This window comes from Falco biarmicus, chromosome 4 (assembly GCF_023638135.1).
Source record: "Falco biarmicus isolate bFalBia1 chromosome 4, bFalBia1.pri, whole genome shotgun sequence".
Lineage (NCBI taxonomy): Eukaryota > Metazoa > Chordata > Aves > Falconiformes > Falconidae > Falco > Falco biarmicus.
Window position 1 is genome coordinate 37,968,913 of NC_079291.1, and position 17,325 is coordinate 37,986,237.

General features: G+C 38.9%; 1 protein-coding gene across 1 annotated transcript in view; it reads right to left on the bottom strand.

Annotated features, from left to right (window-relative positions):
- The window catches only part of LOC130147969 (GTP-binding protein 10-like), a 66,538-nt gene extending 51,128 nt beyond the window's left edge, over window positions 1–15,410 (bottom strand). Inside the window, exons 1-13 of the mRNA XM_056335961.1 lie at window positions 15,249–15,410; window positions 14,883–14,945; window positions 13,469–13,534; window positions 12,301–12,410; window positions 10,291–10,367; window positions 8,774–8,872; window positions 6,755–6,904; window positions 6,453–6,630; window positions 5,347–5,470; window positions 2,789–2,837; window positions 2,583–2,704; window positions 1,875–2,091; window positions 833–997 (exon numbers count right to left, since the gene is read on the bottom strand). Of these exons, the coding sequence (XP_056191936.1) occupies window positions 833–997; window positions 1,875–2,091; window positions 2,583–2,704; window positions 2,789–2,837; window positions 5,347–5,470; window positions 6,453–6,630; window positions 6,755–6,904; window positions 8,774–8,872; window positions 10,291–10,367; window positions 12,301–12,410; window positions 13,469–13,534; window positions 14,883–14,945; window positions 15,249–15,395 (1,567 nt within the window). The 5' untranslated portion in view covers window positions 15,396–15,410. The remainder of the gene's footprint in view (window positions 1–832; window positions 998–1,874; window positions 2,092–2,582; window positions 2,705–2,788; window positions 2,838–5,346; window positions 5,471–6,452; window positions 6,631–6,754; window positions 6,905–8,773; window positions 8,873–10,290; window positions 10,368–12,300; window positions 12,411–13,468; window positions 13,535–14,882; window positions 14,946–15,248) is intronic.
- Window positions 15,411–17,325: the final 1,915 nt, after the last annotated feature.

The window sequence follows — 17,325 nt, forward strand, 5'->3', positions numbered from 1 at the left end:
GCCTTGGAACCACTATGTGAAAGATGACATTCAGACACAGAACTCCCCCAAAGTAAGAAAAGTTACTTGAATCTGATACGTAAGGTATAGCGTTAATTTTGCTTTCACTAAAATCTGTAAGTTTCCACAGAGTTTTCACTGGAGTTCAATTTTCAGCTGAGGGTATTACAGCTTCTATTTCTAGGCTTCCTGATACAACATACTCTTTGAATTCCAAAGGATCTTACCTATTTTGTCTCTTCCAGCATGAGTCTGACAGAGTACTGGAAACTTTTTATTATTGTAAGAAAAGAACACAGTGTGTATTGCAACGTAAAAACAAATGTAACAGTAGGTATATGTTACTGAACAAACAAATGCTCTAAAATTGCAGGTGCAGTGGTTCAGCAGTTTTATTCTGCTTTTATTCTTCATAATATTATTCATATAAAAGTACATTGGTTTTAATTTTCTTCTACTCTAAAGACGGGCTGTGGAAAGTGACACTGTACCAGACAGGTAGAACAAGACTCATGGCTGGAGTTCCCACAGGCTACCATAAATGTACAATGTAACAAAGGAAGTACAATAAAGGGAAAAGGGGCAGCTTTCACTCTGAAATTAAACACCTAAGCTTTTACAGCTGTCTGTTTTACTTAGTTTGTTCAACTTCGTGTGTTACAGTGTAACAAAATTCAAAATCAAATCAAATACATCTTGGATTAAGTGAGGGTTTTTAGTTTTTCAGCAAAGAAGTAACACACTAAAACCACAGCACACAAGAAAGCACTAACATTCCTAGTGTCAACAGAAATGCACTAATTTAAGTAGAGCAATACAAATTGTGCTTTACCCAGTAGCTGGCTAATTGCTCCCTGGTCACACAAATTAACGTTCACAGCATCATCATAAAGGGACACAACAGATCTCAGCACTCTCAAGCTGTAGCGCATTTGTGCAAGTTTGTTGCCACGACCACCTGTTCCATGGAAACTGTTACCTTGACCAAGGAAACGATCTGTGGAGCAATCACAATGAGTATTTTTTTTTTTTTTGGCAGACAGCGTAAATTCAGAATAATAATATGCTTGGGGGAAGGCAAAAGAAAAAAAGCTTATCAGTGTAAGCTGAAAAGAAACAAACAAACAAAATATATCCCTTAATGTCAGAAAGCCTTCTTGTTTAAAAACATCTAGTACTAAGCCTGTGTAGGGCTATACTTTTTACATTCATAAGAAAGGTATGGTTTTAGTGAACATTTAAAATTATTAATTTTTTTTTAATCTTACTAGGTTAATAAGCAGTCTCCAAAATGTGAAATATCTTCTCTAACATGACAGTTATAGCAATCTTTTTATCTCCATTAGACCCAAATGAAAAATTCTTCCTAGGAAAACATACCAGTGTCATGGTGAAAACTATCCACTCCCACAAAACCAGTCCATGAAACTGATTACAGTTAGTTATCTTTTTACTTAGCCCATACTTTTAGCTGATGGTCACAAACCAGCTTTAATCTGGAAGCTGCCTTACTGTTTACAGCTCTAAGTTTGAGTTAATGCATCCTGCCTCATGACAGGAATTACTGGATGGACTTGTTGCCACAACAAGAGTATCTGACTAGCTTAAAACATGGGCAGTAGAGATGTGTGGCAGCCCACACAACTGAAGGAGTAGCAATACAGTGGTACCCAGGGAATGGGGCACCAGCTTAGCTTTCAGTAGGAAAAATACTATGGTCCTTTCTTTATGAAAGATTACTTTCCCAAGTGACCTATTGCCAAAGAATCATTCTAACTTCATGAGTTTTACATTTTTCCCTCTTGTCAAAGAATAAGTTCAGTTGAGTTGTGTTTTGAGGTTACTGTGTATGACAGCCATGAGCACCTACTGACCTTGGCCTATACACCATTCTAGAAACACAAGGAGAAGGGTATTCGCTTGGCAGGACAAATATTTATCTACTAACAAGGGAGCCACTGAAGCTAAAATAGCAATTGCATGAAGCTGTAATTCTTCATACTGGGCAGCAGACCAGTCATGAAATCCAGGCTTTTGGTTTGGTTTTACATAATAAAGCAAAGCTGGCATCACATCACTTTCACTGAGAAGCTGCAGTCAAGACAAAAGAGAAAGAGAGACATCTTACAGGTTTCACATGCAAATAAGAAAAATCTAAAGCAATGACTCAATCTTACCTGTTACACTATGAAAATTATTTTTTATTGAGAAAGTATGTGATGCATGTACTGCCAGTACAGATAAACTGTTTATATCCTGTAGCATTCCCACGGACTGTGATGTGTTAAACTTTATTATGTTTTTCACATGTATTTCAGTAATGCTTTGCAATCACTTGACAGGTAATTTTCCTAGCATGGTCTAGGTTTGTAACTTTTCTAAAATAGAAACTGTATGCTGCTTTCAAACAGCAGAACTTGGTCTAAAGTTATGTATGAATTATTGATTTGGAGCTGTCTATTGGACTATGCCAGATGGACAGCTAAATAATATTCCTGTGATTCTTCTGACTTCTGCCCTGCTCCCAACCCCCCTTATTTTTTTCCCCGGCTTGTTGTATCTTCTGTTCTGTTAAAACTTACCTGTACAGCACATGGGTCTTTAGAAAGGACTCTTATTATATTAAATAGTAACTTCTTCAGCTCAAAGTCCTCATAAGAGTAGGTAAGTTTAACAGCTTTTACCAAGGGATTGGGAATTTTAACTATGGAGGAAATTGTAGACAAGTTACAAAAAAATCATCATGAAAAGTCAAAACAGTGTAATTATGCAGTATGAAATCTCTTACCTTCAGTAAATGTTGCAAGTGCTATTAAGAGCTCTGCAAATCCACTTTCCTAATAGGTATTCAAAAAACATAAATAAATTAAATTGCAGCAAAATTACAACTTAAGATTGAATTCTATTTTTGCTTTTTTCTTCAGAACACAGAGTTTAATGTATGGCAGAATAAACAGAATTTTATCAAAGAAGAGATCAACCATTTGACCATTGTACAATACTAACTACAGTCCTAAGGGTACAATTAGTTAAATACACGTCTCATTCAGTACAAGCCTGAACTTGCATGGGGAAGTCCCAAACACAGGTATTCACTACTATAATCTGCCACACATGAAAACTCTGTTCTCAGTACTGTTAAAAGAGTTGTGTTTTTTAAAATTTGTTTGTGCACGTGTAAGTTTAGACATCAGGGTTGTCAGTTATCACAAAAACCCTAAAATTTTATGCCTTCAGCTGTGCGTACTAAAGCACTTATGTTGAACTTTAGTGCATTTACAAATAAGCACAAGAAAACTGCATGTATGAGCAACACGCATTTAGAAATATTACATATTAACAATTCAGAAAATAAAATCTTGTAATTTACAGCTCCTGGAGAGCTAACAGAAGGAAGTTATGTCTAATGTAACTGTGGATAGGACTGAGACCAGCGGGTGTCTATGCAGCACACTAGAGGCTTTGTTTCTGAGGTGATTAGAAGCCGTGGTTACCAGCACAGTGCTCTTCTTGAGCAACAAAATACATTAACTTGGCCTCAGTACTCCAGCAAAGCCACCACAGAGCTTTTCACGAGCTCTCAACAGGAGCAGAGCTCACAGAACACTACACAGACACTCCAGCAGAATCAAACAGTTCTATTAGTTTTGCAACAGCTTTTTAGATGCATCCCCAACAAGCTCTGATCTGATTTGCTTGGCCTAGATCTGGAAGTTAGCATAAACCCAAATGATTTTAACAATCGGGAAAATATTGCAAAAGTAATTTTAAAGAAAATACTGGAGTACACAACTATATTGCCTATTAGCTTTTGTCTCTATAGTATCTATATTCTCTGTACAAACTCATTGCAAAGTGGTTAAATAAAAACCAATGTTATAACTTATTATTTTCCTTGCTGATGAATGAAAATTCAGATGGAAACCAGTCAGCAATTACCAAACATACAGTTTTGTTTTAACACAGAAATAATAGTAATTAATATCAACATAAGCTTTACTTGACATATATTTTCCAGTTTACTTGTAGTGAGAAGATGATTTCCCTTTTCAAAGGCTCAGATTCCTATGCTGTTTTCTGAATTATGTTAAATACAAGACTGAGTTTTCTGAAGTTGCTTGGGTAGTATATTAAGACAAAAAGAGAACACTCAGATGAAAATTTCTCTGGTATTACCTACAAGGCAGGATTCAATGGTAATGTTAATGTTTTTGTCTACTTGATATTTATACCTTGTAAAATATCTAGGGAGGCTGAGAACACAGAATGTAAATTAAAACATTTTCATTTTTCTTCATTGAAACAATTTTTCTTCCTTGTAGTATAAGGAGTATAAGGAATTAAAAGCTTATCTTGTAGGAAAAAACTGCCCTGTTTATACAGCCAAATAAACAATTTGAATGTTTTAGACATCAAGTATGTTGCTGCAATAGTATAACAGACATTTCATAATCGTTAGTGACAAAATGGAAAGCTTGAATGAAAAAACTGTAATCTTCATTGCAGACTATAAAATTTATTTAGTAATGCAGCCAATTGGGAAACTTCTACTCAAGTTGAGAAATTAATTCCCTGAAGTAATCCATTCCTGAATGGCCAATAGATCTACAGGAATTTGGTTGCTTAATTTTTCAGTATGTGTGTCACAACTTTAAATGATGTTCTAAACCGTAAAACAAAACAATAAAAGAACATTAACATCTATTAAAAGTTAACTTCTCTCTAGTTTCCTCATAAAAATTCTGGAATATTACAGAAGAATGAGTCATCTGCTTTTTAGGCAAGTCATGATAGTGCATTCTGGACTACATTTATGTGACCTAGTCTTATGTGTCTCTTATTAACTGGATCTAAGTAATTATTTTCTCAGCTTTTTATTTAGGGGTTCTGAGATGACTTTTGGAGGATCCTTCTTGTGCCTGGTTATAAGGCACAGATATTTCAGTTGAATTTGAGCCATCTGAATATAGCCCGTACTCCTACATCCTCAAACAGCAGAAGAGATTTAGTGCAAAACTCCTTATAACAGAATAGCACATCTGAGAATCTGCACAAGTATACAAGAGTTAGCATTAACTTTTGCACATGAATAGCGTTGGTGTAGTTTTTAAAGTATTAAGTAAGGTTGATGCTAGTACTCCAGAATAATGACCTACAGATTTGGAGTCTCTTTGAGCGAAGGGGAATTGCAGAAAGAGAAATGGTTTCTTGCTCAGCAAATCTAAGAAAAAGGAAGCACTGGAGTCAGAATAGAACAAATACTAGACCCTAATGGGCAAAAAATACTGAGTATATAATATCAAAGGAGAAGTTATTAGTCTCTGGAATATAACTATAAATACTTACAATCATAGATGCTTCAGGATTTTCAGCTAGTAATGTGGCAACCACCAAGAGGTCATTCCGTAGCTGGCGATCGTAATGCCGGAAACCATGCATGAGAAGATCTACAAATACTTCTTTCAAAGCACTTAAAAGAAAGTGAAATGTGTTTTATCTTTTCTTTTCATATTCTAATTTTAAACAGCTCTAGGTATATGAATCCTTATTCAACACTATCCTTTTCAAAGCCTTAGGGTTTAACTGCAAGAGAAATAACGTAAGACTTTATTATGAAATGGATTCTTACGTGTACCTCCAGACACCAAATTTAAGCATAGATGCAAAGTGTATGTTATTACAAATTGCACCTTCCACTGTATGTGATGTAATTAATTAATAGAAAGATATAGTATTTACTCATGCATGGAACTCGATATTTTTGAATTATTATTGAGAAGAAATGGTCTAACCCTAAATGGTTAAACCAGTGTCACTTGCACCAGCAAAGGATCTAGAACTAAGCTTTGTATAACATAGCATAGTTTCCTACTGATTTTATAATATCAGCATTTCAACAGTGCAGTAATACTGGACTACTGGGCCTAACATGAGCTTGAAAATGGTGTAAATAACTTCATCATACAAAGGAATAGATAGGCCTATACCTCCTGCATTATGCAGCAGAGCACTTTGAACTCCCTCTTACCCTGTAGCAGAAACAACTGGTAGCGGATCACTGTATTCATGAAATATAGAGAGGCTTGACAATGAAATAGTTTTGAAGTTGACTGGATGTGCTTTTAGATGGATCCTGGCCACTGAGTTTGAAAGCTACCCAGCAGGCACCTCTTGGATCATATACAATTTCCAGGCATCTCACAGGCCACAGTGCTATCTAACTTGCTGGAAGAGATGCCTGAGGGGTCTAAATCATAGGCTGCTTGGCTGTAAGGTCTGATCAAGTACTGCTTCCATTCTGGAGAATCAGATGTGTTAACACTGAAACCTTAATGAGGACGTAATGAGACACCACCATTCTCCATCTGTATTTTCTCTCAATTCATTTCAAACAAAATGCTACACAATAGCAACGCTTTAGATGTCTCCATAAAATGTTTCTCTGTACTTACTGTACACATTCCAAGCTACTGAGCTGATTAACAACTTCTTCTTTTGAGGTGTTTTCTAACAGGTTCCATAGAATTTCTGAGGAATGGAACACCAGCTGTCCTGAGGGATCAACACCATTTAGGTACAAACAGAGTATGCGGGCTGCTTGGGCCTTCATCATAAGTCTGCAGTTTACTCCTGAAATTATGAAAATCTGAATAATTAATTACCTGTAGGTCAGTAATTGTTTTAGGCATCTTCAGAGAACAAGTGATCTAAGATCAGAGGTATTGAGACAGTTGAAAGAATAGTTTGTACTAACCAGATCTGGAGAGATGCTGGAGAGCTTTAAGTACCCACAACTTTTCGGTAAGTTGATTTTCAACTAATGCTAGAGACAAAACTAGAGCTTCTGCTAATCCTCCTAATTCAGCCATCTGAATTTTGTAGTTTGCACTTGTTGGCTGGTAACCTGCACATACGATAGCTTCAGTCATAATGCAGTAAATATTCAGAATTTTCATTACTTCACAAAATATTCACCCTTTCTCAAGAAAGGATTGAGAACCGAGTATCATATTTCCTTAGTCCTAAAACCAATTGAAAAACCAATCCAATAAATAAGAGATGGCTTTTCTTATATCTGAGTATTAATAGTGCCTAAAGCATATCCAACAGTCTTACCCTCAGAGAGACTAAAATGCTATATAAACAAATTAATTGCTTCCTAGAATTTACAGAATGAAAGAACCAGCAAGGTTACAGAAAGGTGAAAAAACTTCTTCAGTTCATGCAGTAAGTTGTTGGTGCAGGTCCTAGTTATCTTCTGCAGCCTAATTACTAGAGAATTTATGCCTTTATTACTGTATTACGGAAAATATGTGAATCCAACCTTAGATTTCTAAGCTTGACTTTCTAATGTGTTCCTGTTCTTAGTTTTGTCCATGCATAAGCAAATCCATACTTCATTACTGAATTACGGGGGAAGGGGAAGCACTGAGAAAATAAATTTATATTTATATATGCTAACTCATGAAAGCAAAGTTTATCTTAAATAGCTTAAAAATATATATATCAAATTACATGAAATGTAGGATTGATAAATGCAGATAATGCATGTGGTGAAACAAGTTTTAACTAAGCAAAAACTCTGATAGGCTCTAAGGGTATTACTTTACAGGTAAGAGAACTCTACAGGATCAAACTTTGGCAAGATTTACATATTTGCTTAGAGATGAAGAATTTGACTAAAAAACCCAGACTAAAATACTTCATTCATTTTTGAGATAACACTTTATTTTCTAAATCTGGAGAAGAATAAAATCTCTTGATATTTAACATTCACTTATCTTGATGGAATTCTTTACATATATACAACTAAATGCACACATAGCTGCTTGCAGGATTTGAGTCTTGTTTGTAAGGTAAACCCAAATTTATACATTTTCATATTTCTAGAATCTTGTGAGGGCTGTTGCAGCTGCAGGTTCTTTAGGCCTCCTAAAATAAATGAAAACTAGCAAGAGGGCACAGGAACTAGTGCCATGCTGTCGGAACACTGCAAAGGAGCACACTGACATTCAGCATGCTCCCTCACCTGCCCTCTGGATCCACACTGTGACAATGTTCATCTATAGCATGGCTCCCTATAAATCTAGCGCTGTCTCACAGCATGTGATCCTGTGCCCCTCTAGGAGAAGATCCATGACTGACTTTGCCTGATAACAGCCTCTGGCACTATCATAAGGGTCAAAGGAATAAATAGTAGTCGATTCCGATGACAGTTTGCGTGCCTATCTGTAATACCAGAGGATCACGCCTGAGCTCATATGAATGCATCATCAGCCTCTTTCTGCAGAGACAAGTCACACAATTTATTCAAAGCCTACATTTAAATGTGTCCATATAATATGAATTCAATCAAATTTAGATGGGCTCAGATCTATCCCTCACAAGCAACACAAGTGAAACCAGAGCTGCTTCTCTGCAGGCTACATATACAAAGTTGAAAATAACCTTTCCCTTATGTTCTGATCCTAACCACTCTTTCTTCTTCCATTATCCATGTCTCAGAGAACTTGTAACCACTTCACATTTTCCAGATCCCATAAAGGTAATAATTAATTCCTTGTACATTGATGAACTAATTTCGGGTTTTGAGTACATATTCCTGCAAAAACTTTAATTGCATACTAGCTAATGCTCTATATTTAATATATGAGATATGGTAACTATAGTTATAAAGAAAAATTAATCCACAGCTAATTAAAAGAGCCATTTCAAAGTTGCTGGGATCATAAACACTCGATTTCTTGCCACACTTGAAAATACTGTGCTTTACCTGAAAGTAGTTTTCTTGGGAGTTCTGTATTATAAAAGCTAACAACACACTTACAGATTTGTATTCTAACTTGAGAGCTTGGCACGCTCATCAAAGAACCTGTTAGAAACAGAAAAAAAAAAAAGTAATTTACAAAGTTTATAATTTTTTAAGAAAGTAATCTTAACACTTCCATTTACAGTACTTAGTGTTTCCTTTGGTCATACACCCTACAAATCTGTCATTTCATGCAGAGTTTGATTAAAATACTCAAGGGACAGGGACTTCCACACTGAAGAGGACAAAGGTCTTAGAGGAGTAGCACAGGGTTTATCAAAAAGCGACCTCCTCTGCTTCATGGCTACAGACCCTTGTAAGAGACTGGATGTTATTCCAGAAGTTGTTGAATTCAGAAGAAAGCTACTACACTAGACTGTTGTCATTGTTACATGTCAGAAACTTTTCTTCTAGCAGACATGATATGACATAGAGGGAGCACAGAAGAAGATCCTTTCCCACAAGATAAAGAGAATTCCATTGAGAGCTAACAGTGCCTAAGATGGATAATATAAATCATCTTTCAGATTTTAGTGTCTTTTTAGGCATGCTACTCTGAAAAGAACCTGGAACTATCTGAAACCAGGAGGCCATTCTGCTATCTACTTGGACCTGTGAAAATAAAGACTTCTAAAAATACTTTCTCACCCATTTCAAGAAACATCTTTTTTTCTCATGTGTGATAGTCTGATTATGCTACCTCTTTATCATTTAAATCTTACCATTAAGTGAGCTGATATATCACTTGTGCTCTATTTGGAAGTCTTCTTAACCTACAGTGCTTGCATTATCTTCTTTGAAAATCACAAATATGACATGCAAGGTCATAAAAAGATATTTTGGTACTAAGAGGTCCAGTGACATTAAGACGTGACTTTGACACCTTCTCCTCAACAGCTCTCTTAAAACAGATTTCTGAAAAATAGAAGCTCATGGCTCAGATGCAGCAGGAAGCTCAGGTCAGAAACTGCTACTCCTAGCAAGGCGTGGCACTAAACTGACTTCTGTTTTGCCTTTGTAGATGATAAGCCTCAGGTTTTGGGCTTTCAAAGCTTTGAGCTAGGAATCAGGAGTTACTGTTTCTCACTTGTTTCTTCCATTTGGTTTCAAAGAAGCAGGAAGGATCCACGTTCCTCTTATCCCAGGCTCCAGTTGTTACAGTAATACACCAATTTCTCAGAGCAACATGAAATGAAACAGGCTATAGACTGGTTTAGTTGCTCAGTTGTACTGATAAAGTTATCTCACATAGCTTTTGACACTGGCAAATATGTAATTCTGCTAGCTAACCTGCAGGTTAGCTGCAAAGCTAAGTAAGAATGGTTTCTAGTACTAAAAAGCACAGAGGACTGAATGAATAAGTGAAAGAAATTACTTACCTTTACTATGGAGGTAACAAGAAATTAAAATTGGCTAATAATACAGTTCATTTTATTATGGAATAATAATAATTTATTTGTGGCATACCAGTTTATACTCACCCAGTTGTGCAATGGATTTTGAAACTGCCTTGGAATAGCTTACTTCATCAGATAATTTCTTTTTTTGAAATGGTAACCTGAAAAATGAAATTTAAAAATATTACAACTATGCTTAAAACACTGCAGAAGAACACATTAATCAAGTCACTAGGAAAGCTCAATAGTTTTTTCTCTTGTTCCTTGACATTTTTTGCAAATAAGGACACTTTTCCTAGGACAAATATATCCTTCGCAGTGTTGATTCTAGACTGAAAAGTCCATAATCTGGCAATTAGTGGTACATGTTCATAGACAATATCTCCGTAATTCATATTCGATACAATAAAAAACAGTGAATAAACAGATGTCATTTAAATGTGGAAGATTAAATACTGGAATCTAGGCACTATCAGGCTATTGTAGAGCTATACTATGCGTAGACATGTGCAGAGGTGCAAAAAAAGGATCATATACCCTGGGCAAACCTCTTGAAATAGATAAAAATAAAACCAATAAACTGACTCCAAATAGCCCAATGACAAATATGTTTTTAAAAACAGGATAGTAAGAGATATTCAATAACACTTGGAAAATAAATTTAACATAAACATGTAAGTGCTAAAAATTCTCCAACAGTAAACATTAGAATATTATGCTAAGGTCTCTGCAGCTCAGTGTAGAACCAGCTTTCCGGTAGGTTAACCTCTGTAAACACAGTCAGAGAAAAAGAAAGGCGAGAGCAAATAATGGAATAAATGGGGGGGAGGGGGGAAGAAACAGCCATTGAAAGGAGTGGGAAGAAGACATGTAAACAGAAGCAGTTATGAAAGAGTGGAAAATTTTACTACAGAAGTTCTAGTATCTGAAAGAAAATTTTAAATAATAGCCCCTCCCTCTAGTTACAGGCTTCTCTTTGTCATATGAAGCAGCAGTGAATTGTGGTGGAATTTCCATAGTGCAGAAATTGAAGCAAAACCCAAGGGTGCAATCTTCCAACATATATCCATTGCAAAACCCGTGATTATTGCTGAACTGCTTTAAGAGACAAAAAGCCTTACTCACAACTACATTTTATCGACTTTATACACTCAATCTCAGTTTTGTCTCCCTTCTGCCAAAGAAAAAGAAACTTCGTGATGTCCTTTCGCATTCTCCACTGTGTGGCAGCAGAGGAAAGCAGTACAACTGACGGTGCTCGGGGAAATGAAATACTCAGCTGAGAAGTTCTATGCTTATTAAAGCTAACAGCTGAGAGGAAGGTATGCAAAAACCTGTTTGAATATCTGGTTTCTATGTGACTCGTTTTCTGTCTGGCATAATTTTTCCCTTCCTTACTCTCTCCAATTATAATTAAATACAGGAGTAACTGTAGTTACAAGCATTCTGTAAGGAACTTTATATTAAACTGTTGAGGAGGAGAAAACTATTGACAAGTGTGGATAACACCTAAACTCTATTCTATAAATATAGTATGACAATGGAGATGACCAGAAGTTCATGCAATATATTTTTCAAGTAATTATAAATTCCAAATCCTCAGATTGTTGTGGTTCTTTCTCTTCTGCAATACGGCTTGTTATTTCATAAAGCTTATCTTCAGGCATTAAAGTGTCTTTACCTCAGATTTTTAAACTCAGGGAGTTTGTTTGAAATGGCAAAACATACCTCAGCAGGACTTGGCTGCTGAATCTTTTGAGGCCAGCAGTCCCAGAACAACTTACTCAGGCAGTAAGACACCTTGGGGAATTGCTTCCAAGCAAGCTGGGGACAATCACAACACAGTTTTGAATACGTAATAGGTAGCTTCAGAGATACTGAACTGCTAAAATGGGTCCGGTCCCTCTTTCATGCCAACAGAAATTAGACTCAAGGAAAACACAGTTCATGAAAACGAAGGGATGATACAATAGATGCCTTGCAGATCTAGAAGCCTTGTCGATCAATGCTGTATGGATATGCCAGTTGCCCTAGAAAACGTATGAACATGTTAATAAATGTTTCAATCTCTAAAAGAAGGGCTGAAATACTTACCCACATAATTCAATAAGTTCACATAAAGGCTCAGTAAAAGCTTCCTGTTCATTCATTTTTTCTGCACACAGCTTAAGAATTTCGATAATTTGTGCTAAATCCTTAAGGGGCTTTTAATTTAAAGTTAAGGAAATCAGATTGACTGTACTGCTGTGGAACAGAAGCAGAAGTTGAAAACTGTATTCCTCATACTTCAAAGACAAAACCAAGAAAAAACAAGGCCAGTGCTTTAACAAAATTAGATGTCTAAAATGAGCACATGAGTCAATACTTTGGCTTTTTGAAGCAGCATTACTTTTACCCAAGTACAATTCTCACAAATCTGATTTAGATTTCTGATCAGCTAAACTCACTGCAAGTTCAGCACTGAATACCTAAAAATACAAAAAAATTTTATATCTCAGTGTCAGATTTACCTATCTAAATTCTGAGATAGCCTTGAGGTATTTTAAATTCTTTCCCACTGTAATCCCAAGTGATTGAAAATCTGGACCCAAACACATATTTAGATTATCTAAATTACAATAGAGGCACAAGATCAAAACTGAATAATAGCGAGACTGAGAAGTTACTACCAATCTACTGATCCGTGGAAACTGCCTGTAAATACTTAGCCATAACTCAATTGTGAAGTAATGTGATAGCTTTTCACTTTTTCACTGTGGCATTTAGCTGAACTCTATGATATTAATTATGTTTTTCCTTATGTCTACATGCTCCCTAGTACTTCTGATTACTTGAAGCCTTTCTATTTGTACCGTAAATATGAAAAAAAGTTTCAGATAAATTAATCTGACTTTATTTTTCTTTCAAATATCTCCTCACTGATAGTCATTGCAATTTCATCTGCTGCTTCTTAAGTAATGACAATTATTATGCTTGTCTATTCTGAGTTGGAAGTACACTAATTAGATTTTGAACACTTTCAACCACTGTACAGGTGAGATCCCTCTACCGAATTTTGGAGCAAACTAATCTAGCATCCAAGAATCTTGCTAACCTACCAACCTTGGGTATGTATGCACAAGAAGCCCAATGATGAGAATGTATGTGGAGCACCACTGCTCCCCATGTGGAAGCACGGCACATCACAAAATGCTTTGCTGAAAAGTCAAGAGTATTACCATATAACACCATGACTTCAGAATTCTACAGTGGCAAAGGATACAAGCCCATTTTCAAAATGCTTGACTACCTTCTTGAGAGTTTTCAGCTGCTCTTTTTCCAAATCTTTCTTAAGTAAAAGAACGAAAAGCAGGTTTTAATTGCAGCTCACCTTAGAACATTAAATGATTATGTTTATCCCCTTTTAAGTTTAAATGAAAGTGGAAACGAGATTAAAGAATCACAAGACACAATGAAATTCTGAAAGTGCTTTGCAGCAGGATTAGTTCCTTGATGAAGCCTCATTTCTAAGTATGGAGTCTGGACTCTTGTAACTGAAGAGGCTTTTTAAAAACTCTTTTGTTCAAATGTGTCTTAAATTCTTTGGGATTCTGTGAAAGACAACTATGAAAACCAAACCTATGTCATACATGACATGGATGTGTAAAAACGTAGATCTAAGCGGCTTAGAGTCGGAGCTCTGCCACCACTGGAAAAGTCTGCAAATTCAAACTGAAAACAACTGAAATGAGGATATGTCAGTCAGGGTGTGTCAGTGATATGCAGCATTCATTCCAGCCCCTCTGAGTACTTCCATGCTGGGCAAGAGCACTGCAACTTGAGGCAGGCCAGAAAGTTGTTTCAGGAATCTACAAGCCCAGAATCCTAAGGGCATTTTATCATATATCTTGCACTCTTTAGAGAAGCAGTAAAACAGTATGGTTCAGCACATTTTTCTTCAGTCAGTAAGTTTATTCTATCAAGCTCTATCAAAAGAAGGTGGAAAGACACAAACTACTTCTCTGTGGGAAACTAACTTAAACTGTGGTGTTTGATCAAGTTCTTGTTTTAAGAATATAAATTATTAGGTTTTTAGATCAAAAGTAACTGATGGCTTAGTGAATTTAGTTTGCCAAATCTTTTTGTGGAGACCAAAAGGTCTGTGGAAGTCCACGCAATACTGCTCTCTTGTGTGCGTAGACAGTCATATTTGTTCTTCAGCTCTGAACTTCATGTCTATCTCCTTCCCTTAAAATCACCTCCCTGGATAAATGTTAGCAGTTAACGTGGAGAATTACATGAATTCCTGACATACTTTCAGTAACTCTGAATGTATTTATGTTTCTTAGCTGTAGGTTAAACTCTCAGTTAAGCCACAAATTTTGCAGGTCTATTTTTTAAATGTGCATGCTTTTGTCTTTTGTTTGTTGTAAGTGTCTGTGTGAGGAAATACTGCCATTTACACACATACCATTTTTTAAATATAGAAACATGACTGATACCAGTCCGTATTACAACGACCACCTCTAGAAGGGTTCGAACACCAGAGCAGATACTTCAGCTTTGTGCTCTGCAGGCCCAGCCCCCGGCGCCATCTGGTGTGTTTGGGGTGGGTGCTGAAGGAACTGTACGGACCATTATCCTAAGCCCCATTCCTACCTGTGCAAGTGAAATAACGAGGTGTCACGCTTACTTACTGAGCCTGAATCTTCCAGTAGTTTGATGACGTGGTTCAAATCCACTGATCTTAACTGTCCATCCTGGAAAAGTCACACTTTTTAACTTTTTTTTTTTTTTTTTTAAGACCGTGCTTTAAAATAGCTTAAACCTTGAAATGTGAAAGCGCCGCGTTGAACCGACACGACCCCGCCCTCGGGCGGGTAACGCCGGCTGTGTGCAGCACAGACCGGGGCCTGTTCTCAGCCCGCCGCAGCGGCCAAGACAAGCGGGGCCGGGCCGGGGCAGGGGCTGCCGAGCCGGGGCAGGGCGGGCCGGGCCGGGCCGGGCCAGCGCCTCTCGGCCGGCGGTGGCTGCGGGTGACTCCTGGCCGCGGGGGAGCTCACCTGGACGGCGGCGGCGGGCGAGGCGTTCCTGCGCCGCTCCCCGCCGCAGCGAGAGGGGCCCGAAGCCGGCGATAGAACCGGGGAGCGGGCCGGGGGGCGAGAGGGCGCCCGTGAGGCGGGGGGCTCGGCCACGGCCAGGGAGGACATGGTGCCGAACCGCCGCCCGCCCGCGGCCGCAGCGCGGCCCGGCGCCGTTGCCATGGCAGCGGGGCGGCGCCACCTCCCAGCGCCGGGGCCCGGGCCCAGGCCCGCGGCGGCCTCGCCCGCGTCACCCCGCCCGCTGAGCCGGGCCGGCGCCGCCTGCCGGCACCCCCCGGGCGGCGGGAGCCCCGCCCGCTGGGCGCCCCGGCCCCCCGCCGCCTGCAGGCCCCTGGCTCCCGGCCTCGTCCCAGCGCTACAGCCCTGCGCCCCGCCCGCCATGCCATTTCGTGTCCTGTTATACAACGTTTCCTCAGCGAGAAAGTAACCTCCCCAGCTCTGCGCAGCGCAAGGGCTGCGCATGTCCCTGGCTGGGGAGCTGGAAGAGAGAGGCTGGTCGGCCCCTAACTCCTGACCGTGAAAAAACACGCCACGAGAGAAAGCGTGGCCTTTCTGGTTGCTCAGTTGTCACCCGCAGGCTGGCTGCGAGCGCAGCTGCTCCTGTGGGGACCCCCGCACCCCTCACGGGCCTGTGGCCACCCTCGGAAATGCTGCCTCCAGGAGGGAAGCGTGGCTGAGCCCACCAACACCGAACCGCCTGGGAACACGAGGACCTGTGTGGCGTCATGCCTGGAGGAGGAGAGCTGGGTGTCCAGAAGCGGCTGCAGCAGGTGATGCCTCATGTTGCGGTCACAGGTCACCTCAGCTGCCTTTCTCAGGATTTGGACAGATAGAGCTTTGGATAGGCACATATCCCAGGTTTTTGAATACAGGCACTGTGGATACCAACCTCAGTCTTCATTAACAAATCATTTTTAATCCTGTAATTCCGAAGAAACACTGGAATACGTGAATAAATTTATTAACTGCTAAGATAGCTGTTTGAATCTCCAGATGGCTTTTGCAGGAAAAGAAGTGATTGATAACAGAAATGGGAAGGAAAACTTTATGGCTCTGCTGATAACCAAGACAGTTCTTATTTTCATTCTTCCTAGCTTGCATGCTACACCCCTCCCATTTCATTCCTGCATTCTTCAGGAGTAGTATGCATATCATTTTAGTACCCACATATGCTGTACAGTTCTCCTTCCATCAAAGAGAACACACACAAAACGACATGTACCCGTCCACACTCTGCATTTTGTAGAAGTTCATCCCGTATACAACTCCAAAATGACAGCAAAAATACAGCCTAGCATAGAATGGGCCTCTAACTTGGAAAATGTGATGACTGCTCTGACACCCATAACATCCTGAGCTGCATTCATAGGAGCACAGGTCATGCAAGGGCAGGCCCTATAGGGTGTCACAGTGCAGTGCATCCACCTGAGGTGACAATGCAGCTGCCAGTCTTGGAGCTGGTGCTTGATGCTTTTCATCCATTCATGTACACACATCTCTCCGTGCCTCTAACCATTTTACTAGCCCTTCCATGTTCTGTTTAAACATCTGTTCCTGTGAACATTCTCACTGGCTGCCTTATGTCTGGGCCTACATTGGATGGAACAAGATTTCCTATGAAGCATTTGAGATTAATTGTAATGGCGATGCTTATAGGTCTGCAGTTAGTGCTGAACAAACTGGATTATATACTTTTTCCTTTGTGCTCTGATATTTATATGTTGTATGTATTCAAAGTTTTTAAGCTTATGAAAAAAAAGTGCTAAAGCTTACTTTTTTTTGTGGCTTAATTGGTTTTAAGTTCTGTCACTTGTGTTTTGAATGACAAATGTATAGGGAACATACCTAAATTGGGCAACTTAGTCTGTAAATTATAAGCTTAGGTCACATGCCGTTTGTTGGCTGACTGTTCCAAAGATCATATTGCAAAGCTCCATTTGCTCACTGTGCACCTTCTTCATAAATGAAGCTTTTAAAAATTGGGATGAAAGCCACACTGTGCAAGTCTGACTACAGGGATTCTGTGCCCTTGGCAAAT